The following is a 27,708-nucleotide window of genomic DNA, read 5'->3' as shown; positions in this document are numbered from 1 at the left end:
TTGCAAAAAAAAAACCAAACAAACAAACAAAAAAATGCCAGTGCCAAACCAGTGAAGGGAAATTGCCATGTAACCAACTCAGTAACGATGGCCACAAGTTTGAAGGCGTTTCTGAAGATGATGGCGCCCTCACTGATATAAATTAAATCTCACTTTACTTTTGTAGGCCTTCACCTTTATTATGCATCCACATGAGACTAGGGAGAATCAGTGTGGTGACACTTTTTTTTTTTTACCAAGCCAAAACAAAAACAAAAGCAAAAAATTAAAACATGTGATAGGAAACTTGATGCCTATGGAGACGTTCCCTGTAAACTCTTGTGTTTTTTGTTCTTGTGGGCACTGTCATCAAACTGTGAGCTAATCAGTCAAATATGTAAGTGCATGTGTGGTTCAAAGATGTGTGTGTAAAGTGCATATGTGCAATAGTGCTACAATGTAACACTGTACAATGAAATATCAATACAATTTTGTGAGATTGTCAGGTTGAAAGTGAACATAAAGTATTGCATAGGACTATTACATATTCAGGGAACTGTGTAATATATTGACCTTAACTCCCTGGCAAGTACCTTGTTCTATTGGGTTTCTCTCTACATCCGGGTACACATAAACAGAATTATAAAGAGTTTGAACCTGCAAAATCACCCTGTTATAAGAGGGTTTTGTTATGTCTGACCTCACTACAACAAGGTTCCACTGCATTGCAACCCGTTCCCAATCAAATTTTGATACATGTACGCCCATAAACTTAGGATAAGACCCACCATTATTCCATGAGTTAACATGCAGGCCATGGTCCTGTCTCATAATGTCTGTGAAGTAGACAACTCTTTCTAGTCAACAAGGCCGTGTCCCCAGCAGTGAAAGCACTAACAACCCCCCCCCCCCCCCCCCCCACCATCCCAATGAGATAAAATCAAAATTAGGAAAACCCATAAAAATCAAAGAAACCAGAGGTGAGGGTTCAAGGAATGTATTTGGTTCTCGACATATTGAAACAAAAGTCAGATTGTGCCAAGGATTGCGAGAGATATGATAATTTGAAACCACATTGTCATAATTATTTAGTGTGAATTTGAGATTGTAGATACATTGTACATGTATTGTGAAGGCTTTAAAGAGGCCCAAAGAAACCGTGTGTAGGGGCCTACCACGTAAACTCAGCCAATGGCAACCTGTTTTGATGTTATGCCAATAACCAATAGGATAGGAACCTGAGAAAGTTAAAGGATAATTTTTGCACACCTCTCCTCTGGTGATATTACATTGTATTTAAAGTGAAGGTAGCATGCCACATGTGAAAACACACAAAAGTTGTTCCTCAATTCTTGAACATTTTACTGCAAACATTAGTTCTTTGGATTACTTGAGACAACATTTAGTCTCATGTACGACATTTCTCTTCTGATTTCGTATTTTTATTTATTCAGTTATTTTGTTATAGTATATGAGTTATTCCCCTTATTTACAGATAAAGTTGGTCTCATTTGTACACCATGTTGCCTGACTTTGTTGGAACTCGCATGTATGTTGTTAGACAGAATTTTGTATAAAGTAATTAATGTACAATAAAATTGTATTCATAGATTATTAAAGTGAGACATTTAATAATAGCTTACATGTACTGTGTCATACACTCCATGGTGGATTTCTTATATGTGCTTATTGTGTGTGCGCGGTGTAATTGTCTAGCCAGTGATTATATCTGTGTCAGAATGTTACGATCGAGGCGTGTGGAAAATAATGGACCCGATTGGCGGTACATGTATATTGAAAATATCGGATGGCATCATACTGCGGTCCGTTTGGACCCAGCCTGGGCGAGGTTGAATGTAGGCCCGTATGATCTGTCCATAGAATCAAGTTCAAATCCTCGCGGTCGATTGATTTTAGCCGTTAGGGAGCTTTAGATTTTCATGACGCGGACGTTCAAGGGGAGGGGGGGGGGGGGGTTGGGAGAAGTACCTGTTCTACGCATGCGCAAAATCACTTTTTAATAGCAAAATCGATCTTTTCGTCTTCCGAGTTCTCACTGTACGCGTTCTGGGTCGTTTTTAGTCCGCTCAATTCATATAGGGGGCGCCATTTTACTTTGCTTAGGCTGCGTCTCCGTGTAATCTAAAGCTGCAGTTTTGCAACACGACGCGCAACGCAATCGTCTATAAAGGGTCCTCGTCTCAAATCTAAAGCCCCCTATTTAAGTTGCTATATGACGGTGTGTCAATGGTGCAAAACCAAGTCTTACAAAACACTTCTGTCGCCGGATACACAATGTACGTGTACCTATACTGTCATTATACATGTATACAAGTTGTAAGCCTCCAACCATGCGCTAGTCTTCAAGAATGTTTACAGGGCTTTTCATTCTTCTACAATGTCTTGACGAAAGAGAGCACAAAAGCGGTCGCGCAAGACACCACAGTCTACGCGACAGCCGATGAGGCCCCGATATCGTGCGCGCACTCGACGGTTGATGAAGCAGTAGATGAGGGAATCGAGCGCGGCGTCCGTGTAGCCTATCCACATGCTCAGTACCCCCAGCCAGTGGAAATTGGACGAGGTGACTACACTTTCTGGTACAAAGCAGGAATTGATGGTGGAGTAAGGGGCCCAACATACCACGGTGGTTGTAACCAGAAGAAGACCTGACGTTTATAGCAAAAGAAAATTAAATTAAGTTGATGTCCAACATGGAATCATGCTCTAGGACGAATGGAGTTGTAATCACAAATATTTGTTTTGTTTTGTTTTTCCTCCAAAAACCATCAAAGCGCTTAGAGACTTGAATGTAATTTGCGCTCTTTAAGAATGGTTTATTATTATTATTATTATTATTATTATTATTATCAATTATGATTATGAACAGTATATATTTAAAACGTTTCATTATTTTGATATTTCATTTAATCATCAGATTGTTGTATAGCCTAGGCCCTATAATGTGTTTATCAATTTTCAAGAAAAACATTAAAACAAAGTTTTGACCTCATGTGGAATCATCATGTACAGTGTACTAAATATGATTCATTTTGATACCAGATACGTGAGATTTAACTGTGTCTGTAAGAACAAGCGTATTCTGATTACTGGTTAACATCACTTAAAATTGGACTGGGGATCGGATGGTTTCACTATGCAATGCTGGCCCATCGACTGTACTGGGCACCGTTTCATGAAAGTTGTCAGCCCTGACAAGTTGTCAGTCTCTGACATGTCTGACAACTTCAGCAAAATCTGTGGATTTGCTTGGCTGAGAAGCTCCGGTGTCTCACTGTTACCATGGTGATTGTCGGTAACTGACAACTTGTCAGGGCTGACAACTTTCATGAAACGGTGCCAAGATCTCTACCCGAGATCAGTGGTGTTCGGCTGTTTGGTTTTGTAGCGACTAGATTGTTAAGTGCGCCCTCCCAGACTAAACATTAATTTTGAAAAATCAATCGGCCGGGTATTTGTTATGACACAATTTTTTGATTCGTGTTTCTTCAGGCTTTATGTGCTCACCTATTAAAGTGACTTGCTTCTCGCCGGTCAGCTTTCCGAGGCTCACCCGTATCTGCAGGCGCTTTCGCTTCCTAGCCGTCTTCTCTTGCAGGACAACGGTATCGCGCGATATGACATCGCTAGAACTGTCCTCCGATTGGAGACGTGAGGACGAAGAACCAGCTGCCGTTCCCATGGTTACGCTGCCTGTCTCGGGGGCCCACTCTGCCTCTCCAAGACCATTCGACTGGTTGACCGTAGTCATGGCGATATTTACGATGCCATTGTCGGAGTTACTGGTAGTCTCCAAGGTAGAGGACCTTCTGGCTTGCTGGGCGTGACGCTTCAGCTGCAGTTCCTGTCGCCGAAGCAGCCGGATGACGTTGATGTAGCAGAACGCCATGACGGGGACGGTGATTCCGAAGAGAAAGATGAACCAGATCATGTAGAAAGCGCAGTTGGACCACTTGGGCGAGCAGTGGTGCGTGTGCGGGTTGTAGACGAAGTCGGACAGGAAATCCACGGTGGGCGGAATGGTGTAAGCTATCGGCAGCGTCCAGGCAAAGACGATAAATCCCAAAGCGCGCTTTCTCGTCGGCTTGAAGCGCACAGACCAGACGACCGTCAGGTAGCGATCGATAGCGATACAGAGAATCGTGGTGAAGTTGCCGAATGTGAAGAGCAGTGCGCCAAATCCATTGAACTGAGAGAGAATTAAGTGTAGAAAGTGACAGTAAGTGTAGAAGACAAACAATCACCAGTGACTAAACAATCCCTCGTTTAGCAACAGTAGGTATGATTTGACGCAGAATGTAACTACATGTATTCGCTTTTATTTGAAATTTTATGTCTGGTGACGAATTCTTAGCTATAGTTGTAAGTATGTAAGCCTAGATTGAGCAAATGAAGAGGGTAAAGGAAGATAACTACACAAGAAAGTAACACACATGGTCGTTTGGAGGTTTCGATGAAATGTAGTTCCGGGCAAACTACGTCATTCATACCCTCCTAGGTATTTTTAGCTCACCTGAGCCTTCGGCTCAACCAGTCAAGTGACCTATTGCGATCGCTCTTCGGCGTCCGTCGTCTGTCGTCCGTCGTGCGAAAACTTTTTACATTTTCATCTTCTTCTTGAGAACCCCATGACCGATTTTCACCAAACTTTGCAGGTAGCATCCCTAGGGGGATAGGATCTCAATTTCTTCAAATGGGCACCATGGCCCACCTGGGGGCCCCAAGGGGGGCCCAAACCCCCTAAAATTAAGGAATCTTTAAAAATCTTCTTCTCTAGAACCAGAAGTGATAGGGCTTAGTTAATACTATGAGTTTCCCATAGTACATTGATGACTGTAGTTTCAAGTTTGTTCATGCACTGCAAAAAGTCCGGTGTTAAATAGTGAACACCGAGCTGGTGTTAAATTTTCGGTGCTCATTTATGGTGTTAGATTAACACCTCCGGGTGTCATTTCCAAATTTTAAACTGTTTTTTGAAGAGTTTCTTAGTAACTGCACTTCTTGTTGATTTTTTAATTTAAACAAGACGATCAAGAATTTTACATTAAAATACTAGATTTTTGAAAAAAATGTGAAAATAAATTTACACCAAAGTAACACCAGCTGGTGTGGTCTCTTATTGAAGCTGGACGGGTGTTAAACCATTGATATTAACACCAACAAATATCAAATCAACTCATGTGGTGTCATTTTTGAATTAACACCAGTACAGTGTCAAAATAACACCAGGTACAGTGTCAAATTAACACCACGAAGTGTCAGGTGAACACTTTTCAACACCATCACAGTGCATTTTTAACACCTGTGGGTGTGGTCCTCTATTGAAGTTTGATCGGTGTTAGATTTAACACCCGTGGTGTTAAATCTAACACCGATGTTTTTACAGTGTGGGGAATCAGGGGTGCCCCCCTTGGGACCCAGGGGAGGCCGGGGGGGGGGGGGGGTTGGGGAGGGGTCCTAATGGGACCTAAATTATACATTTTCATCTTCACTTTGAGATTCCCATGTCTGATTTTCACCAAACTTGGTAGGTGGCATCCCTAGGGGGATAGGATCTCAATTTGTTCAAATAGGCACCATAGCCCACCTGAGGGGCCCCCAGGGGGGGGGGGGGGGGGGGCCCAACCCCCCTAAAATTAAGGAATCTTTAAAAATCCTCTCTAGAACCAGAAGTGATAGGGCTTAAATAATACTATGAGTTAGTACATTGATGACTATAGTTTCAAGTTTGTTCATGGGATTGGCGAAATCAGGGGTGCCCCCTCCCCCATTTTTAGGACCCAGGAGAGGGGATGAGGATGGGTCCTAATGGGACCTGAATTGTACATGCATCTTCTTCTTTCATGATGAATTTTGACTAAACTTAGCAGGTAGCATCCCTAGGGGATAGAATCTCAATTCCTTCAAATGGGCACCATGTCCCTCTTGGGGGCCCCTAGCCCCCCCCCCCCCCCTAAGGAATATTTAACTAAAACCAGAAATAATAAAGCAAAGTTAATACCATGAGTTTGTACATTGATGACTTTAGTTCCAAGTTTGTTCATTGCAGATCCAGGGCTGCCTGCCCCTCCACCCTGGAGTTGGGGGGGGGGGGGGGTGCATATATGCAGACCTAAGTTTCCAATGTTTCAGGTAAGAGTGTGCAAGAATGCATGGAAGGTGAAATTGCGATACTCAGGTTGTTGTTCGTTTAAACTCGTTTCCTGTTTTTATGCCTCCGCCACGAAGTGGTGCCGGAGGCATTATGCTTTCGGGTTGTCCGTCCGTCCGTCCGTCCTTCCGTCCGTCCGTAATAAATTTTGTGGACAGGGTAACTATCAAAACCTTTTAAGGTATCCTAATGAAACTTGGCATGTATGTGTATTATGGGGTGAAGTTGTGCTTATCAACTTCTGGGTGCACATGGTCAAGGTCAAAAGGTCAAGGACAAATACGTAAAATTTCACTATTTCCTCCATATCTATGCAATGCCTGAAGATATTTTCTTGAAACTTAGTGTATACATGTATTACCCAATTAAGATTCTCTGGTGAAAGTTTTGGGTCATGAGGTCAAAGGTCAAAAGGTCAAGTTAAAATATTAAAACTTTGCTTTTTTCTCCGTACCTTGGAAATTGTTCAAGGTATCTTCATGGAACATAGTATACATGCACTGACTGGCAGTTATTTAGAGAATCTAGGGTTCATAGGGTAAAAGGTCAGGGGTCAAAGGTCAAGTGCAACACTTCAAATTTTTACTATTTCCCTCATACATGTATTTATGTAATGCCAGCATTTTTTTTTTTTGCACTTGGTGTATGCATGTATAACCTAGATTATCTGGAAATTTTCTTTTTCTCTTTTTTTTTTTTTTTTTGGGGGGGGGGTTGCCTCAAAGGTCAAAAGGTCAAAGATCAAGGGAAAGTGCTGAACTAACTTTTTCCTCCATATCTCAGAAGTGGCTCAAGTTATCTTGAAACTTACTACATATTTATGCATGTTCTGCCTGACAGTGATTATCCTATGAATTTTAAGGTCAAAGGCCAAAAGAAAATGGTAACAGTGTACTTTTCAATACAGAAATTACACTTTTTCTCCATACCTTGAAAATTACAGTATTCATACACTTATGAATGGGTCAAAGTCAAGTTAAAGTCCTTGAATCCCCAAATACATGCTCTCCTATTCATCTAATTAAACCTAGGTAAAGGAAGGTGAACATTCAACACATTTGTGACAAACATGTTATATCAATATTTTGCCAATATTGTGAAAATGTTGTTATACATTGTCCAAATGTACTATAGACCTATTAGGAGAATCATGCATCATGGCGGAGGCATAGCAGTCGCCTTAGTGACATTTCTAGTTGATTTGTGCATTGTAACATAAAACAACTTTCATCTAGTTGCTCGTGTTGTTTTCTGCCCGCATTTAAACACAATGTATACATATCTTATATTGCATGTCTATAGTATGAGTACTTTCACTTTTGCTGTTGTTACTTATCATCATCATCATCATTTATGAGTATGAATTCAGGGAGGCGGAAAATGGGTGTGGGACGTATTAGCTCAGAGTGCAAGTGGAGTTAGTGGTTTAGAGAAGTTTCTACTTCCAACTGTTCGCAAACCACCGAACTCCCTGTAAATCGAGCATGATTGTCAGAAACGCATCGCTCGGCAGTCACCTTTGAAGCGTAAAGTCGCAAAGATTTACCACATCGCCCGCGTTTTCTCTATTCGTTGTCTACAACTTTTTTTTCTCTCTCTCACTTTCTATCTTTTCTCCAGACTTTTGATTGATTTTATGTCGCGAAAAATGCAGCATTTTACGACCGCAAATTTGCTATGATCCTCGGTAGAGTGAATTGACCATAAAACTGACTGCCTGACGCTTTCACTGCCGTGTATATAGCACCACGATAAATATTGCGCATAACGTATGCAGCGTTTAATTTTGGGCATAAATGTCGTGTCGAGTTCAGCCAATCTTTCCGGAGTCAGAATGTGTACACCTGCTTTGTTTGAGACCTAAGTAGGAACTGGGCCCTGTTCATACTGGATGTGCGTAGTCTCGATTCCACTGCATACGTACAAGACCCTGGACAGGCTTCGACCAAAGCTTTTCAGTCTTACATTAGGCTCCAAAATTCTCTTCGTAATATTCTATTGCGAAAAGTCGATAACAATATGCTTTTGCTCATATCACATTGTATTTCTTATGTTTATAAGGCAATCACGCACTTCTCACTTCTTGAAAAAATTGCTGGCTGCACGAACATTGTATTTATTGTTGTTATTTCTTTGCTGTTATGAATGTCTTGCGATGTTTCAAACAATTTGGGTATTGATTTCAAATGTTTCAAGAAATAAAAGGGAGCAAAGAGAGAGAGAGAGAGAGAGAGAGATGTTCAATCCAGAAGTAGTACACGTTTCTATCCGTGACGTTTGGAACAGTCTGTGCTGTGATAATGCCAAGTAAGACACTAAAAAATGATATAAAGAAGCCTTCTGGAACAATCCTGCGAGCCTAACGCTGTGTGAAAATGTCTTTAAATCATCCAGCCCCATAAATAGTTTTATGGAGGTGAGAAAATATAGCCACCACCTGGTAGTATGGATATTTCATTTTCCTAGTCATTCTATGAATGAATTGGAAAGTTATTCTGTGCATTATCGAAGGAATTGAGTCTTGTCGAATGAATTATGCCGCAAGAATTCAGAACAGCCTGCACCTCGACGCAAAGATACTTTTAGCAACACCCATAACAACGAGATTTTTACTAGCGGCGATCGATACATGATTATGTCCTTTTAATCGTCATCGTCATCGTAATATTGATTGTAATCGTCTACCCGTCATGATGCATAATCGTAATTGCTACGGTCAGCATTATCAATGTCTTCATTATCCCCCTCCTCCTCGTCATCATCATCATCACCACCACCACCATTATCATCACCATCATCATCATCATCGTCTTTTTAGTTCACCTGAGCCGAAGGCTCAAGTGAGCTATTGCGATCGCTCTTCGTCCGGCGTCCGTCGTGCGTCGTGCGTCGTCCATCGTCCGTCGTGCGCAGTAAACTTTTTACATTTTCATCTTCTTCTTGAGAACCCCATGTCTGATTTTCACCAAACTTGGCAGGTAGCATTCTTCGGGGGATAGTATCACAATTTCTTCAAATGGGCACCCTGGCCCACCTGGGGGGCCCCAGGGGGCCCAAACACCCTAAAATTAAGGAATCTTATAAATCTTCTTTCTAGAACCAGAAGTGATAGGGCATGAGTTTAATAGTACATTGATGACTGTAGTTTCAAGTTCGTTCATGGGGGAATCAGGGGTGCCCCCCTTGGGACCCAGGGGAGGGGAGGAGGAGGGGATGGGGAGGGGTCCTAAAGGGGCCTAAATTGTACATTTTCATCTTCACTTTGAGATCCCCATTTCCGATTCTCACTAAACTTGGTAGGTAGCATCCTTAGAGGGATAGGATCTCAATTTGTTCCAATGGGCACCATGGCCCACCTGGGGGGCCCCCAAGGGGGCCCCAAACACCCTAAAATTAAGGAATCTTGAAAAAGCTTCTTCTCTAGAACCAGAAGTGATAAGGCTTAGATAATACTATGAGTTAGTACATTGATGACTGTAGTTTCAAGTTTGTTCATGGGGGAATCAGGGGTGCCCCCTTGGGACCCAGGGGAGAGGGTGGGAAGGGGTCCTAATGGAGCCTAAATTGTACATTTTCATCTTCACTTTGAGATTCCCATGTCTGATTTTCACTAAACCTGGTAGGTAGCATTCTTAGGGGGATAGGATCTCAATTTCTTCAAATGGGCACCATGGCCCACCTGAAGGACCCCCAAGGGGGCTCAAACCCCCTAAAATTAAGGAATCTTGAAAAAGCTTCTTCTCTAGAACCAGAAGTGATAAGGCTTAGATAATACTATGAGTTAGTACATTGATGACTGTAGTTTCAAGTTTGTTCATGGGGGAATCAGGGGTGCCCCCTTGGGACCCAGGGGAGAGGGTGGGAAGGGGTCCTAATGGAGCCTAAATTGTACATTTTCATCTTCACTTTGAGATTCCCATGTCTGATTTTCACTAAACCTGGTAGGTAGCATTCTTAGGGGGATAGGATCTCAATTTCTTCAAATGGGCACCATGGCCCACCTGAAGGACCCCCAAGGGGGCTCAAACCCCCTAAAATTAAGGAATCTTTTAAAATCTTCTCTAGAACCAGAAGTGATAGGGCTTAGATAATACTATTATACTATATGAGTTACTACATTGATGACTGTAGTTTCAAGTTTGTTCACGGGATTGGCGGAATTCGAGGGTACCCCCCCCCCCGGGACCCAGGAGAGGGGATGGGGAGAAGTCCTACAGTTGTAATGGGGCCTGAATTGTACATGTTCATCTTCTTCTTGAAAACCTCATGGTTAAGTTTTACCAATAAACTTAGCAGGTAATTTAGCATCCCTAGGGGGATAGAATCTCGATACCTTCAAATGGGCACCATGTCCCTCTTGGGGACCCCTAGGGGGCCCACCCCCCCCCCCACATTAAGGAATATTTAAAATCTTCTTTAGAACCAGAAATGATAAAGGGCAATTCCACGATAAAGTGGACATGACCATCAAATTTTCAAAATAGTCAAATGTCATTCATTTTGGTATCAAATGAAAGCTTAAGGACTGAATTTTTCATATTTGACCATCTTGTTAAAAAATCACATCATTAACTTTGCTAAATATGTGCATAAAATCAGCATAATTAAATTTGACATAATTATCTGAAAAATATAATGAAGTTAAATGAATGTAGCATGAGAAAATGAAAAAGGAAGTAAAAACTTTGCCTTTGTTTTCAGAGTTTAAGGGTTGAACATCATTACCAAAATAATCATCAAAGTGCAAGATTTTCTATGTGTTAAGCTTCAGCGAACATCGCAAATACGATCATCAATAATGTCACGGTGTTACAGTAAAAACTGATGTTTTTAGTATTGTTTGAAAATTACAGACACAAAAGGGTTTATTTTGATAGCCCAAATCATGACCACATGTAGCTACCATATACAAGTACTAAAGTGATGGTAACTCATTTTGTTTATTAATTAAAGCTGATTAAAATGTGTCACGGTGTTACAGTAACTGTAACACCGTGACTATAACACAGTGCCTTGCATTGCAATAACACAGGACACATACCGGATTACACATGATAATTAACTGTTGAAGTGACCATCTGATTTCTCTGTCACATTTACTCAAAAGATAGAGGTTTTTCAAGGATTGTTCATAACAGATGGGTCAAGCTATATCCACAAAGATTATCACTTGTACTTGTTGCCAGCATCATGCAATTTTAATCCTTTCTGTGCCAAAAATCGAGAACTGTGTTTACAATGCAGTGGGGTTTGATATGCCAATCAACACTCAGAGCACATGGTGGGTTAAACTGGAAGCAGTCCACTCACAGTGTGCCACCTACCAGATTCATAACTATCCAGAGCAAACATGTCTGAAGGTTTTGAACTTTTAATTATGGTAAAGACAACAGTTTCAGTTGAGTTAATACCCTTTGTTTAATATTTTTATCATAATTGACCATTTCATCACATGGTTTGACTCTTATTTTGTAGACTCAGATGTGTTCCTAACATGATAAACAGTCTGAAATCTTGCAGCAGCTTCCCTGGTATCCTAAAGAATTACTTAAAGGACATACTGAAGCTAGATCGATGTGTCCACCAAAAGTTAATCTCACTAGAATACTACTTTCCTGTGCATGGTGCTGTCTACAATCTTACAAGTTTCACCATTAAAAGAGCCACACTCACTAGGATTTATGTGTATGAATGAGAATTTGCATTGTAATCATTTTTATGTACATATGTTCATTTTCCAGTACATCTTTGAAAAAGAATAATAATTATGGTACATTTTGTACCACACAAATTGCTTGAATGATTCTTTTTATTGCTACTGAAATTGCTCAGTGGGTTCACCTGGCTTTGTGACCAAAGGTATTAAAATCAAAGTTTCAAATTTGTATGTCATCTTTCAGTATACAAATTGGACTTTCAAAGAGTAGTTGTAAACCCTAAAAGTTCACTCAGAAATATCTAACAAGCTTTCAATGATGATAGAGTGAATTATGTCTCAAAACATAAAGTATATTTTACTGAAAGAGCAGTGTTCCTGACTGTAACGTGCACAAACGTATATGACATGTCACGGCGTTACAGTGCAAAGTTTTTCTTTACTTTGTTGTTTTTGTTAATCTGTTATGATTTCAATAATTTTTTGTTTTATCTGGAAGTGTTAAACTGTGATGTCAAACATTCATCATGAATCATCATTTCATTCTACCTAATGGAGAAACACTATGAGCTGAAAGTAAGACAACAGGATTCTCCATAGGTTTTCTACACACATTTCAGAGGTCACGGTGTTACAGTCACGGTGTTACGGTGCACTTATATAAAATCTATGTCATAGTTTTCCTGTCAATTGATTCTTTAATCAAATTTTACTTCATTATTGTCATTGAGTCTCTAGTGCATCCAATGAACACATCCACTTATCAAAATGTTCATTAACTTCACAGAGTTTTGTCAGTAAACAAAGTGCACAAAAACCCATGTCCATTTTGCGTCACGGTGTTACAGTGGTAATTAATCTTGCATAACTCATTTACCACAGCAGTTTTTCTTCCTTTCTTTTGTTTTCAAAATTGCTTATGACGATATGCATAGATACACAATAAAATTTTTTTCTCAAGTGTTACATTTTGATTATTATTTACATTTGATGAGTGAAATTATACTCAAAAGTGTCACGGTGTTATCGTGGAATTGCCCTAAAGCAAAGTTAATACCATTAGTTTGTACATTGATGACTTTAGTTCCAAGTTTGTTCATTGCAGATCCAGGACTGCCTACCCCCCCCCCCCCCCCCCACCCTGGAGTTGGGGGGGGGGGGGAGGAATCCATATGCAAACCTAAGTTTCCAATGTTCTCCGGTAAGAGTGTGCAAGAATGCGTGGAAGGTGAACTTGCGATATTCAGGTGAGCGCGTGACCCCCGGGTCTCTTGTTCTCTATTACCGTCACATTTTCATTATACCCCTTCTTCCAACCGATTGACAAATTGCCCTTCATCGATGTAAACTCGACTATCAAGTGTTTGTGTAATATTTAGCCATGATACAGTATAAGAAGGTAATCACTATATGAAGAACGTATTACCCCGCCCCCAGTTTATGATTATGCCCATAATGACTTATATAATCAAGGCGTTTACACCGGCACTGAATAATTATAGGGCATTATTATCCATACAGAGGATTTTTAGAGCCCAAATACAAGTGTTATTTTGTCGACGCACCTCATAACCTCCGACCCACTTAGAAAGTTGGTTGAACTCGACCAATATTTTCTGCCGAGGCGACCAATATTTAAAATATTGGACGGCAAGAGGGGGATTCCCAAAGTTTTTATAAACTGCACCGTGATTGGTTGAGATATACGAGATGACCCGAAAAAATGAAGTAAAAATGGCTGTGATCGGTCATTCACGAATTACCTAAAATATCGTTTTTTCTAAAATTCTGTGTTTATACAAACAAATTTCATATATCAATTAGTTAAAATTGTTTTTTGATACAATTTTTCAAAATATCGCTTTCATAACAGGAAATTAAATTTAGGTTTGATGAAAACAAGTTGCATTTTTTTTTGTGCAGGCGACGATCGATCAGCTCAGCGCTACTGCTAGATAGCCCGCGATATGCAAATACATGTAGCCGGCCGCCGCTTGCATTCGCATGCATGTTACGTTATGTGTGTTAATTCGACCTTTCACGATCTACGGTAGATGTGACGTAAACTGTGTCTCAGATCTCGGATACAAGAACATCTAATTCTGGTCTAAATTAGCTAGATCTCGGCCTAACAGTAACATGGCGGCTACCAAGAATAGATCTACAGCTCCTCGGCGATTTGCAGATCTGGATACAGAGGATTATGAAAAACTTCTAAACAAAAAAGACAGTGAGAATACGCACAAAGCCACCAAGATCTCGGTGATTGTATTCAAAGATTATCTGCGTGAGAAAAACTTAGATACCGATTTCGAACAGCTTGACAAACCCGATCTTGCAAATATTCTTCAAAAACCTCTGTTGGATAATGATAACAGTAGATGTCCTGTTTTCGGTCAATACAAGGAAATATTGGACTCGCTAAGCAAAATATTGGACTCGTCTTCGACTCGTCCAATATTTGTGCATAGCTCGTCCAATGTTTCCTTTTATTAACCTCAAGGCCATCCAATAATATATAAATATTTGTCAATCAGTTGCAGTAAAAGTTTAATCAATTTGAGTACTCCTTCTTGATCATGATCTTTCATTTCACTTCATTTACTCATTTTCATTTTCGACAAAAATATATTAATGTGCAAAATACACCATGCTTACAAAAACAGTAAGATATTTTAAATAAGCCATTGTATAATCACACAATGTCATACAGATGTAAAGCAAATATGCCTGATATTTTAACTTATAATCATGATAATGTTGAGAATGCATGGATATCTCCTTCGGTGTGGTAAACGTAATTTCCCTAGGGTATTCTCATTAATCTTAAAATTTTCTCCCTGAGAGCACTGTCATTAGTATTTCAATTTCAATTTCAATTTAATTTTTATATTTCCCGATGAAAAAAATACATCAAATAATACAAAATTAAATAATCCATGATATCCAGCTAGGAGGCATAATATTACGAAATGAAATACATGATATCCATCTAGGAGACATACATAGAATATTGCAAACATGATATTATAAAACATAGTGGTCGATCTATGAAAGTTTGAATCTGAGAATGAATGCTAAAGAAATATGGAGGAACCTACTTAAAAGCAAGCTTGTCGAGCGTAGGTCCCATACAAAATCGCGCTAAAGATCGAGATGAGGAGTACGGGTACAAAAAAAAAAAAATGACCGAAACACAGAGAAAAAAAAGAAAATAAAAAAAGGTACAAATATACAGGGATATAGCAAATTCTTCTCTAATGCAGGTTTGGGGGTCGGATAAGCCACATGCTGCAAGCGGATGAGCCGTTGTCATTCTGGCAATAACAATACATGGGTCAATGTATAATGACAATGGTACGGTTTAGACAATATTAGAAAATTATTCGTTTCGTGTCTTCATTGCCTAAGCATGGCGAGCATATATACCTGGGTCAGGAGATGGATAGAACAGCCTGTCCAAGGGTGAACGCACCAGGTCAGGGATTCGAACGAATGGTCTTAAATTTACTAATCCAAAGCCTTGTCCACTATCACAACGAACCACGTAATCACCACATCTTAAACAGGCGAGAGCCAACCTTTCCGAGCGATCCTGCCGAAACGCTTAATAAGAAATACTGCTTATGGCGTCTAAATATTCATCCAAACCCTTATAAATCGTACGCTATCGAATACGCAACTTGCACCAAAGATTCGTTGTACCAGTTATATTCTGCTATGGCAACAAAAACCCATCATTTTGCAGTAAACCTCCGCACAATTAAGTTTCAAGACACTCTTCTCATGACCTTGCTCCTTAAAGGGACTGTACAGTACTGGTTGAGGTGGGGATTCATGTTTTGAACATTCCTAAGTGAGATAATGAGAAACCATTTATGAAATATGAAAGAGCATGTAATATTAAGAAGGATTCAACGTTTATTTGATGAAAATTGGTTTTCAAATGGCTGAGATATCAAAAAAGTGAGAATAATAAAAGGCGACAGGCCACGCCTTTTATTAGGATCTCTTTGTTTCACCTTGTTTTTGGATATCTCAGCCATTTAAAAACCGATTTTCATCAAATAAACTTTTGATACCCCTTAGAATTGCATGCTCTTTGACATCTCATATAAAGAGTGGTTTCTGAATATCTTGCAAAACGTTAAAAGCTAAATCCTCACCTCGACCAGAACTGTACACACTCTTTAAGCAATAATGTCAAGATGGATTTCCACATTCTTCACGTTGCCTGTATCATACAAACTAAAGTAAAACTGAACGGACACGATGATAGATGTTTCATTAAAGCCATTATTATACAGTGCACTCCCGTTATAACGAACTTTGGCTATAACAAATTCCGGTTACAACGAAGTAAAAATTCAGGCCGCAACAATATCCCCTCTATGTTGTTGGTTTTTTTTAATCATTATTGTTTATTTGTTCGGTTGCAACAAAATTTCGATATAACGAAAGAAAACTGCCGGTCCCAAGGACTTCGTTATAACTGATTTAGGCTGTACATAAAATATAGTTATGGAATTTTACACTCCCAATTTTTTGTTTCTTTTCTTTTTAAGGAGTGAACGATATTTGCTATAACCTCATTCAAATTACAGAGGTGATGACGTCATCACACCTCACATTTCTCTTTCAACTGAGCACAAATTCAATCTTAGATTAATTTCGATGATTCACGCGAAAATTGAATAAGGTTAAGAGGTGTCTTTTCCATCAAGTTATTGCCATCGTGTTGTAACCTACCAACGATGAGTAAATACGGGAAAGAGTGTGCAGTTACTCATTGACCGTATAGAAATGATTTCAGTAATGCTCTCGTGCAACATCACCCATGCTCTTTACTCTCTTTCTAAATGACTTTAGTCATTTTCTCCAGAACAGAATGATGTCTTGGCTTTGCCGTGCGTGCTGTATTATACCCGAAAATAGCTCAGCGCACATGCCAGGCAAACTATTTTTTGCGTTATGCAGATTGATGGTACCTTGATTTTAGCTACATGACTTGCAGAACGCCTGAATCTGAATATTGTAACTGGTCTTTACATGTCAATTCAGACAAGACAAAGATTGCGGTTAGTTCATTCATTGAGCTACTTGTAGCTTCATGGTTTTTATTTAAAGATAAAGTGAGGACTAAACCTCCTTCCTTTCATTTCAATAACCGGGATATAGTAGTACATGATAATGTATAATATTATTTAGGCACAACTTTCAAGAAGTCTACTTCTCGTTATGTCGCAAAAAGCCCATAAGTTCACATTAACCAATTTAAGCACGCCGTATATCATGTATTAGGTGACATCAAGATGTCTGCCATCATGACGTCACGCTGTGTTATGCATGCTGTATGTATATATGATATACACGATCGAACGATATGGACTTCGCGATAAGCATTCAGGCAGCGGCGCTGGCGTCACGGCTACTGCATGCTGATCTATCTATAAATACTCGGATGGAAGCATATTATGATGAGAGAAGCTTTTAGAAGCTGACCAGTTTTCGTCCAACCTGATGGGAGCGCAAGAAATAAAATCTGCCGTTACCATGCAACACAGTTTCCCACACATATTCGAAACAAGTGTCCTGCTCCCCTTGTTCCAAAGAACATCAGGTGTGCCGAATTGCATGAGCATTGCTGAAAAAGAAAAAAAAATGAGCAAGTAGTTTGATCCAAATATTTTGTCCTGATTTATTTTCACTATATGTGGTTACTATAGCAACGCAGTTTCCAATACAGTCAAAAAATTGTCTTCACCCCGACGCCAATGTATATGTACAGTGTACCAAGGTTCTAGAGCATTTTTTTCTTCTTGAACAAATGAGAAAATGCTGCAATATTTTCCCAATTTATTGCTATAATATGCCGTTTACATATTACTGTAATGCGTTGTGACCATGACAACGCAGTTTCCAGTACATTCGAAAAAATGCCTTGCACATCTTCATCCCGACACTTAATGTGTGTGTCAAGCTTCATGATCAGTTGGCTTGAAAAGTGAGGAACTTTTTCGATATCTATTATTTTTCCGATCAGTCGCCGTAATATGCTGTTACCATAATGGTAACGCAGTTTTTGAGACATTAATGAATGTGACCTGCACATCTTCACTCAAGGCAAATGTGTGCGCCAAATGTTATGATCATTGCTCGAAAAATGCGGAAGTAGCCTGATTACTAAAAACTATGGCCATAACATGCCGTCACCACCGACGGCAAAGCAGTATCCAATCCAGTAGGTCTACATAAAAAAAAAGAGATGTCTTGCACATCTTCATCCGCAAAATAACGTGTGTGTGTGCTAATCCAGTTCATGAGCATTGCTAAAAACTGGAGAAGTAAGTCGATTCGCAAGACTTGCAACGCACCGATAGCACACGCGGTGGACTTTTCGACTCTTACAACAAATCGAGAAGTGGACTTACCGGTTTTTGCCGCAAAACAAATTGAAAAATACAAAATTTCACATTATCCTCTTTGTAGACGTCTGAATATTAAACCGCGTATTACATAGGTAACCGACATTCATACGACCTCTACTTCAATCGCGTTCTACGCCAACAGAGTGTAACGAAAAATCGTGATTTGAAGGAATTGAACAAATTGATTCATCAGGGTGTTTTTTTTTTTTCGAACAAACTCTTCATTATGTTTTGTGTTATTATGTTAAAATGTCGTCGAGTTCTCCAATACCCTATATATATTGTGGTGACGTGAGAGTAAACATTACTGGCACTTTCTGCCGGGCTTGCCAATTGTAATCCAAAAACAAAAGATATCCTGGATCCAGATGGTTATCCGGATCACTACCAAAACTAAAAGATAGTCATTTGTTCCTTGTGTCATTAGAACCTTTTCCTGTAAGTTTCATCCAAATTCGTTCATAACTTTTTGAGTTATTTTGCAAACACAGACAAACAAACTAACGCCGTCAAAAAATTACCTCCTTGACGGAGATAATGGTATTAAAAGTTTGTAGTACCCGTTAAATTTGTCCCCGAATGTTCCAGGATATTAACTGTGCCTCTCCTAAACATAACGGTTTTATATTGCTTTTCGCACTGTGCTAAAATGAGTTAGACTGATAAATTGTTTTATGTCGTGAGAAAGTTGTAATAATCTTGAGCTTTATGAATATTTTCGAGTATACAACATTTATCACTGTATTAATTATACTCATAAGGACAGCAATTCAACCGCGGGTCTTTATTTCAGGAAACATTTTGTGATTTACTGCCGCTTGCTAATCGTAAAATGTGGATGAAGAGCAATTTATGGCATCGTACGGGGGTGGGGGTGATAAAAGCCAGTGGCGACGAAAGTCATCGGACAAACAAAGTTACTGTAAATAGCTCTAGAGGGCGTGCTTGAGTGTGTCCACCACTACAAGTCAGTTTGGAGCTAGCTCATATAGCGCATTGGCTTATTAAAATGACCTTTCTCTTTTGCTCAGTAAGTTGGTTAAGCATTTTCCACGTTATCAGAGTGGCGTATTGCGCATAAGTTTGCCCGATGTAACCATTTATGGAATTCATCAATCATGTACGTTCAAACAAAGAATGAACTTGCGTCCAGACAAGACGACAAAAATGTTCCGTCTATAAACACTTGGAGGAGCAACCGTTTCATTATTTGGCATTGGATGTATCAGCAAAGAGATCTCTCGATATTGCCAAATACCAAGCTTGCTGTCAGGTGGATGTGGTGGCAAGCAGCATTTATAATGATTATATGAATAATCTTAAATTATATCACAGATGCTTATCTCAGTGAACTGAAAAGACATCGTGCTTGTGGGTACAATTACCTTTTTTTCTGCTCAATTCGACGCAGCTGGCGGAATTTGCTGAGTATCGTGGGCTAAAGACATTATTTACCACTTGGAGATGAAATAAAAACCCAGCCTTAGTGCTTAAAAAAGGTTAGAATTTTAGTAAGGGATAGAAACAACCAACGTGAAAATGTTGATCAGTATAATCAATGTGAAATATTGTTGAATATACAAAATGTGAACAACGATTGATATTCAAAATTAAGAAATTGTTTATTGAGAAAAATAATAATGTCTTTTTATAAATTAGGCTTTATTGCAAAATGTTCATGTGGTACGATGTTTTGTGATACATCTGACCTACAAATACGCATAAAATGCGATAATTCAAACATTTTTTTCTTTCCAAAATCACTGCTCCCTATGGTAAACGATACCTTTAAACTCTACAGTTGACAGTCATCAACGGTTGGTAGCGACGTGTCTACAGGTATTTCGAAGGACCGTCCAGTTTCTCCCAGCAACGTAAGATGCTCCCCCACTACCTGTACATTATTTTTATGAAACTGTCATCACCTCAGCTTATGTATTATGTATAATGAATGCGATGACGGTTATTATAAATTTTAAAGGGGATGGCTAGTAACTGATCAGTGGGAATCAGTGGGAATGCTGGGGGATGATTGTTCCAATTCTTGTGGGATTCATTTAAGAGTATATTTATATCCGTTGTTGTGTGAAAAATTATTTGCTTCAGAATGGTCTCATATTCGAGTAGTGTGCAGTTTAATGTTTCCAGGTTTGCATGCCTGTACAGTGACGGGGCATTAAACTGCACATTACCTGAATATTAGACCGTTCTGAAGCAAATAATTTCCACACAACAATAGATATGTAATGTACTCTTAAATGAATCCCACAAGAATTGGAACAATTATCCCCCAGCATTCTCACTGATTCCTACTGGTCAGTTACTAGCCATCCCCTTTAGCACGGAAAGAGAGGGAGAGGGATATAGGGGACATGCCATAGAGCGAAAGTTTTATGACGAGAATGGTGATAAACTCTCTCCTTTTCCTCGCAATCCCATTATTTATCATTTCATTGTCCTATCATTACATTCTGCATTGTCCTGCAGTAACCCCGTGTAATATTAAAGCCGAAACTCTCTTTGCAGTATTATATATCTGAAGGATCCTGTTGTGGTTAGATATCGTCGTTGACGAATAGTCCATCAATCATAAAATAACGTGAATTTCGAGATGACTTCTCTGACTCAAGATAATTGCGGATAATATTTTAGTCTCCTTTACCCACTTGAACAAATGAATTTCCCAACTCTTAAAGGGACAAAACAATTCCATGTTCGAGTTTAATCTGCTAATAACAGTAAAATAAATAAACTGATTTTTTTACGCCTCTTTTACGGATAAAACACCATGTTTGAGTGGAATTGGCTGATAATAGTAAAATAAGATTTTTTTTTTTATTGGACTCTTACAGGAATGCAAAAATGTGAAATTTGACAACTTTCGCGAAAAGGGGGAGGGGATTAAAGGAATTCATGTACAAATAGCTACGATGCCGATATTGTTGTTTACCTACATAATTATTCCCCTTGTTTCCCTGCTAGACAGAACACACTGTCCCACAGTGAGTTCACAGTGTGGTCGCATAAATATTATAGTCGACCATGTGAAAACGCTCGAATTTAACAGTGTGGAGATGTTTTCAGAGTGTTCACATGGTAATGTTCTGTGTCACACTGTGAATTGATGAATCACAGTATGTTCACACTGTTAAAACACTCGAATTTAACAGTGTGAAGACATTTCACACTGTGTTCACGGTGTGTTCACATTGTGTTCACATTGTGTTTCTCACATCGTGGAACACTGTGTTCTTTCCAGCAGGGTTGTTGTTGTTGATTCAAAAAAAGAAAGAAGAGAGAGAGAGAGAGAGAGAAAATGGGGCCCTATACAAATAATTTGCCCCAGACAGCACTTAACATAAAACAAACATTATAAATTTTATAGAGATATAAACAAGAATATCAAATACAACAAGTCTCCACGAGGGAGCTCATATCGTCTCCACGGGTTGGTTCATAGGATATAATTATCTACGGTAAATAATGAATGGGATAATGAATCAAGTGAATAATGAAATAATCTGTGAAAAAATAGATGTATGTACTATTTGTCACTAAACACGTTGATAAATCAGGAACAATGGCCCTGTCACATGGCAAAGATATCATCGCTGAATCTATTCGGAGAATGTGATTTCTTCCCCTAAAATTCATGTTGTGAAATTACATGTATATTTTCTTACGATTCGACATATTGTCGTAATGCCAGCAAGAGGAGCGTTTTGACGTCATATTAACTTTGTCATCTTATAAAATTTACATATATACTGTGACGCTGACCGCTACCATAACTTCGTGAAAACATGTGAAACCTGGAGTTCAATAAATGCGTTGCCACTCCTTTATCTTGTTCCCTCTTCGACAACTCGGAAACTTGTTGTGCAATCGATGAAACACAATTCGTTCTTTCCGAAGCTTGCAAGTCGCATCAAGCGAACCAAATCCTAATGCTGACAAAATTTTGATGCAGGGGCCAGGTGGGCGGAAAAACTCATCAGCAGGGATTGGTTTTGTAGTGGTGTTTATAAAACGTTTGTTTGTACCAAATCAATTGGAATAAATTGTAGTAACTTAGACAGCAGTTAAAGTGAAAACATGTAGTTATTGTATTCTTGCAGAACTGTCGATTTTGTCCTAATGCGTACACTTAGCCTTATGTTTAAGAAATGTGTGCAAAAACACCATGATAACACGATTACCCATGGGTGATGGATGACGAAAATGCGAAATATTAATCAAAAAGGTTCGCCGATCGTGGTTGCTATGATATACGAGACGTTTTACTTTTGATTACATCGATTACAATATATTGGACCGAGTGGCGGATGCAGAGGGGGGCGCAACCGGCGCCCCCTTTATTTTTCATTAAAAACAAAAGAAACAAAAATAAAAACTGAAATGAAACCCGGAAGTGGCACCTGAAAAATTAGTTGCTGTTCTTTAAAAGAAGCTCTCCTGAATGTCCAAACTATCTTTTGGGAGTATTTCTTTAAATGAAAGGAGGTTAGGGTAGAGAGAGTAGATAGTGAGGGCAGAGAAAAAAGGAGGATTCAAATGAAACTAAGTCTGTAGAAAGAATGCAATTTACCATTTCTCGACAATGTTTAAAGATCTTTATGCCATGACGAAAAACAGATTCGATACTTACCATGCTTACAGAGAACACTATCGCATGGAAGTTCAACATATCAAGACTCTAATGTACTTATTGCAAAATGTGTGATTTTTTTTTCTGCACATATATCGTACTCCTCCCTTTTTTTATTTTCTTTTTTTCAAGTTCAACTTCATATTTTAATATGCAAATGATTACCACTAATGCATATTTATTGCTTACCTAGGTCGGCCAGATTTTAAGGAAACTTTTAATTCCTCGTTGGCTGCTTCCCTTCAGCTTATCATATATTATGTATTCCATAGATCCGTCTTTACTCTGTGGTTGTCATGATGTTTATCATTGTCATTCTCTGATGTTTTTTTTTATGCTGAACAAATAACTTCAGTTAGATTTTATTTTTCTCAACATTGTCAATAATTGTAAAGGATCATTTCCGTTTACGAATACTTCGTCAATCATGATACTTACGATGCAAACAGCGTCACTGTTGAGTAAGAGGTAGCCATTATCGAAGATGGACCACATGGTGAACGTCATGCTTGTCACCGCCACGCCCATGTCCATGACGGTCAGGTTGAGGATTAGCAGATTGTGGGGATTCCTCCGCAGCGAGCGGTCGCGGAGGATGGTCACCATGGCCAACAGGTTGCCTAGTAACGCGGAGACAAGGATGACGGCGAGGGTGATGCCTTCGACTATAGCAGCAGCCGAGTTAGGATCGTGGACGAAGACGTCGCCGTCTCCGTCGATGGTTGGCGCGGATGATGCTGTTGAGACGGTGCCATAGTTACCATCACTCACTAAAGTTGATAATGAACTTGACGACGGCTGGATGATCTCCTCGATTGTTGTAACCTCTTCTTTGACGGTAATAGTCACCAAGTCTGTCATGTCGCTGATCTAAGACTGATGCTTATACCAAAAGTTGTATACAGGGTACGTTAATCAGCTGTAGTTCTCTTTGACATTCGCTATCATGCGCCTCTCCTCAAAGGAGTAGAGTGTATACAAGCCAAGGATCAAAACCTCAGTCTGTGCAAAGCTTACATCGACCCGCAGCATCAGAGGTTTTAGATGAGAACTGTCATGTAGGAAGCCCCATTTTAAGACCTAGGTTGTACAAGTCCACATTTTATCATAAACATTAATTTGGAGGATGGGGGGGGGGGGGGAGAGATCCACAAGGTAATGCTATATTTTCTGATCACTTAAAATTTCATTGAGCCTGCACCAATTTTCTTTTCCTTCTCCTTCTTCTTTTTTTCTTTCTATTAAATTTTCTTTTCTTCGCATGTGGCTTTGTTATAATTTTTATTACTACTACTACTTCTATTATTATTATCTTCATTATTAAATTGACTTTGAAATCACCGAATTCACGGACTACAGATGAATTATTATATATAACCACAGTGGCAGGTAACTTTTTTTAAAGGTTTTTATACCTTTGAGGCATATCAAATATGAAATTGAAATGGATAGGCCCTACCGACCTTGAAATACCACCATTTGAAAGAAAATGAGTGAAGAGTAAGATATTCATGGAATATGGTTACTTAGCCGCAAAGTCCATCCCAAAAGGATGTCATTGCTCAATCTGCTAGAATTCCCACGCTTCTACCTCATTACTTGTTTGAAGCAAAATAGCATCAAGCGTTATACCTAATGAAGCATGCCGTCGCTGAGGTTCATCAGCATCCCAACCTTGTGTAAATTTTTTATTCAGTCCGACAATTTTATACATGATAAGTTAATGCTATGAACTATATACTACAATGTAAACTATACAGTTACGCTTGGGTGACGAAATGCCTTGCCGATCAGTTTCTATTTCACATTATACGTGTTATATGCATGTAATGAATATAGTTTTGCAAGTTAAGATTAGTAGTTATGATGGATAGATGACATAATCTAGGCATTTTCCCATGTATTGTCCTGAGAAAAACTTACCTTGCATTCCTGAGAAGACAAGCACAAGAACAGCTTACTGTGAGCGCAATCAAGATATGACTGTGGCCGCGACGAAATTCTTTTGCTATAAAGCGTGCAACGTGAAGAAGAAAGTCCCACATACAGCTGGCATGGAGGGAGCCCAACGTAATGTCAAGTACTAGCTGCGTACAGTTTCGGATTTTAAACTTCATTCAGACTCAGCCCCCGTTGTTGACTCCGGAGGCGACCTCGCGGTCATAAAGATCGCGAAGTCGCACACGGACGTCACGTTCGCACGTTCATAACTAACAGGGAGCTTTAGATTTTCGCGACGGGGACGTTCAGAGGAAAAACAAAACAAAACAAAAACATGTTCTGAGCATGCGCAGAAGCACGCGTCAAGTCGATCTATTTTTAGCTTGCGTCGTCTGAGTTTTTCACGACGCGTTCTGGGCTATTTTTACGTCCGCACAATTTGCGACGTAGAGAACTACTTCATGCACCAATCATATTTATGGGGGCGCCATTTTATTTTGTATACGTTGCGTCCTAACGTAATCTAAAGCTATTTTTCAGCGCGACGCAGAGAAGAGAACGTCCAGCTCAGGCGTCGTCTCGAGCGTCCGCGCTGCAAATCTAAAGCTCCCTATTAATGTCCAAGCAATCACGCACTTATGGAACGCCATTAGGGAAACAATACAAAATTCATTTCACTCCAGCCAATATTCATTTCACTTTTAACAAATACATTTCACTCACCAATATTTATTTCACTTTTTACAAAAATACATTTCACTTTTAGATAGAAATTCGTTTCACTTTTCACAAAAATACATTTCACTTTTAAATAAAAATACATTTCACTTATAAATAAAAATTCATTTCACTTTTCACAAAAATGCATTTCACTTTTAAATAAAAATACATTTCACTTTTCACAAAAATACATTTCACTTTAAAATAAAAATTCATTTCACTCTTCACAAAATGTATTTCACTTTTTAACCAAAAACATTTGACTTTTCACAAAAATTCATTTCACTTTTCAAGAAAAAAAAAATCATTTCTTCTTTCCGTAAAAAGAATCATTTCACTTTGGCGTACCATATCACTCTGACGAAACCATTTCACTGCACTAAAACCATTTCACTCTGATAAAACCATTTCACTCTGATAAAACCATTTCACTCCGATCAAAAAAATACGTTCCTCTCTTTTCCCGGCCAAAAGGTGGCGCCAGTCTGAGAGGAGTCACACAGTGCAAGTGCTATGCATGGCACTTTGTTAGCATCAAAGAGCGTACAATGGCGGCTTTGCATAGTGTCCTGTACGCTCTTTCTACCCCGACAAATTGCTGAATTTCTCCTGTTGATGACATCCGTGCGATCTTGGGAGTGTTCACATATCGGTAAAAAAAGGTGTCATTTTTCGTTTGTTCAGTCTGTAACTTTTATGAATCCCTATTAACTGACGAATTCACTAGAGTTGTTGTTGCGCCACAAACGTGTCTTCGGTGAAAACAGCTCGCCCAGTCCGACGTATTGCGTCTTGTGTTACTGTGGGAGCCAGTATTCGGGTCCAGTGTGGAGCTGCGTGATCGCTCCGCCGGCGGCGCTGGCGGCAGTAGGGATAAAGCAAAGCCACGACATATGAGCGCGGGCAATGTAGCGGACGATTCTGACTTCAAATCATATGTCAGACAGGCACTTAGATCCAATTTAGATGGCCAGGAATCAATGAAGCAGTGTATCCAGGAACTTAAAACTACACAAGCTGAGCTGAAAGACTCCGAAGCAGCAAGAACCGATGAAGTTGAGAAAAATTAGTAAAGGCTCTCACAAAGAACATGTCTGCATGCATGAAAAAAAATTGACAATCTGCAGGTCGTCAATAACAACCTAGAGCGTCACTCTCACAGATGTAACCTGCTTCTCTGCAACCATGGTCCAGAGAAAAAGGATGAGATCCCTGCCGCAATAGTCAACAGTGTCTTGAAAGGCGAGCTAGGCATTGATGCAAAGGTGGAAGTAGCCCACAGAGTTGGAAAAAGAAGGAGTGATGGGGCTGCCAGACCTATCATCTTCAAAGTCAGCTCAATCGAGGTGAGAGATAGGATCCTACGGGCCAAAGGCAAACTTCGTGAGGCAAAGTCACAGTTGTACATCAAGCAGGATGAGACCTTGTCTGATCGTAAAGCGAAGCAGCAACTGAAATTTGTAGCTTCTGAGGCCTTCAAAGCAGGAAAGAAAATGTTCTTCCGGCACGACAAACTTTTCATTGACGGAGTAGAATACAAGAAGCCAAACGCTGGCCCCCAAGCGGAAGTGGAAGGAGCCACCAAGGAGATAGCGTAGGATAGCGACGGCTCTTGTCAGTTAAACATCGGCTGCTGGAATGTTGGTGGTTGGTCTGATTCATGTTCATTGAGGAAAACCATTTTAGCGAAGTGTGATTTTGATATTATTTGTTTGGTGGAAACTCATCTTCTTGAAAGTCAATCAATTCAAGTTAGCAACTACATTTGGTTTGGGCATAAACCGGTTACAATTGCACAAAAATGCAAGGAAAGGATCTGGAGGAGTCGGCTGCTTGATACATCGTCGCGTGCTTCAGTATTGCTCGGTTAAATGTTTGGAGAAATCATATGAGGGGATATTATGGCTGCAGTTGAAAGACAAGCAAGGAAAGGATATGTTGCGTCTGTTACTTACCCCCAGAAAACTCAAGCAGAGGGGGACATGGTGAAGAATTTTTTGATAAGCTACTTTCCGGAGTATACAAATACAAAGATTGTGGTAAAATTCAAATCTGTGGAGATTTTAATGCGAGAAATGGAGATTTATCAGATATTATCGAAGGCATAGATTGCATTAGACAAAGAAAGACTATTGACTTTGAAACAAACTCTCAAGGAAGAAAT

At 39.5% G+C, this 27,708-nt stretch overlaps 1 protein-coding gene across 1 annotated transcript; it reads right to left on the bottom strand.

The window, feature by feature from the left end:
* Window positions 1–2,364: 2,364 nt before the first annotated feature.
* Window positions 2,365–23,744, bottom strand: LOC139716803 (octopamine receptor beta-2R-like). Its single transcript, XM_071628338.1, has 3 exons — window positions 23,322–23,744; window positions 3,508–4,189; window positions 2,365–2,648 (listed from the first exon to the last, which is right to left on the bottom strand). The coding sequence occupies exons 1-3, from the start codon at window positions 23,742–23,744 to the stop codon at window positions 2,365–2,367; spliced, it is 1,389 nt and encodes a 462-aa protein (XP_071484439.1).
* Window positions 23,745–27,708: the final 3,964 nt, after the last annotated feature.

This window comes from Diadema antillarum, unplaced genomic scaffold (assembly GCF_040938485.1).
Source record: "Diadema antillarum isolate AM-2024a unplaced genomic scaffold, OU_Dant_1.0 scf00000007, whole genome shotgun sequence".
NCBI classification, from domain to species: Eukaryota; Metazoa; Echinodermata; class Echinoidea; order Diadematoida; family Diadematidae; genus Diadema; species Diadema antillarum.
The sequence above is the reverse complement of the archived record's forward strand: the minus strand, read 5'-3'. Positions and strand labels throughout refer to the sequence as shown.

What these genes read in the sequence shown, in the direction of transcription:
- LOC139716803 (XM_071628338.1), bottom strand. Translation starts at nt 23,744, where the DNA reads ATGACAGACTTGGTGACTATTACCGTCAAAGAAGAGGTTACAACAATC. An exon ending in ACAGTGACGCTGTTTGCATC is followed by an intron (nt 4,190 to 23,321) that starts GTAAGTATCATG and finishes ATTCTCTCTCAG; the next exon opens with TTCAATGGATTTGGCGCACT. An exon ending in GAAGCAAGTCACTTTAATAG is followed by an intron (nt 2,649 to 3,507) that starts GTGAGCACATAA and finishes TATAAACGTCAG; the next exon opens with GTCTTCTTCTGGTTACAACC.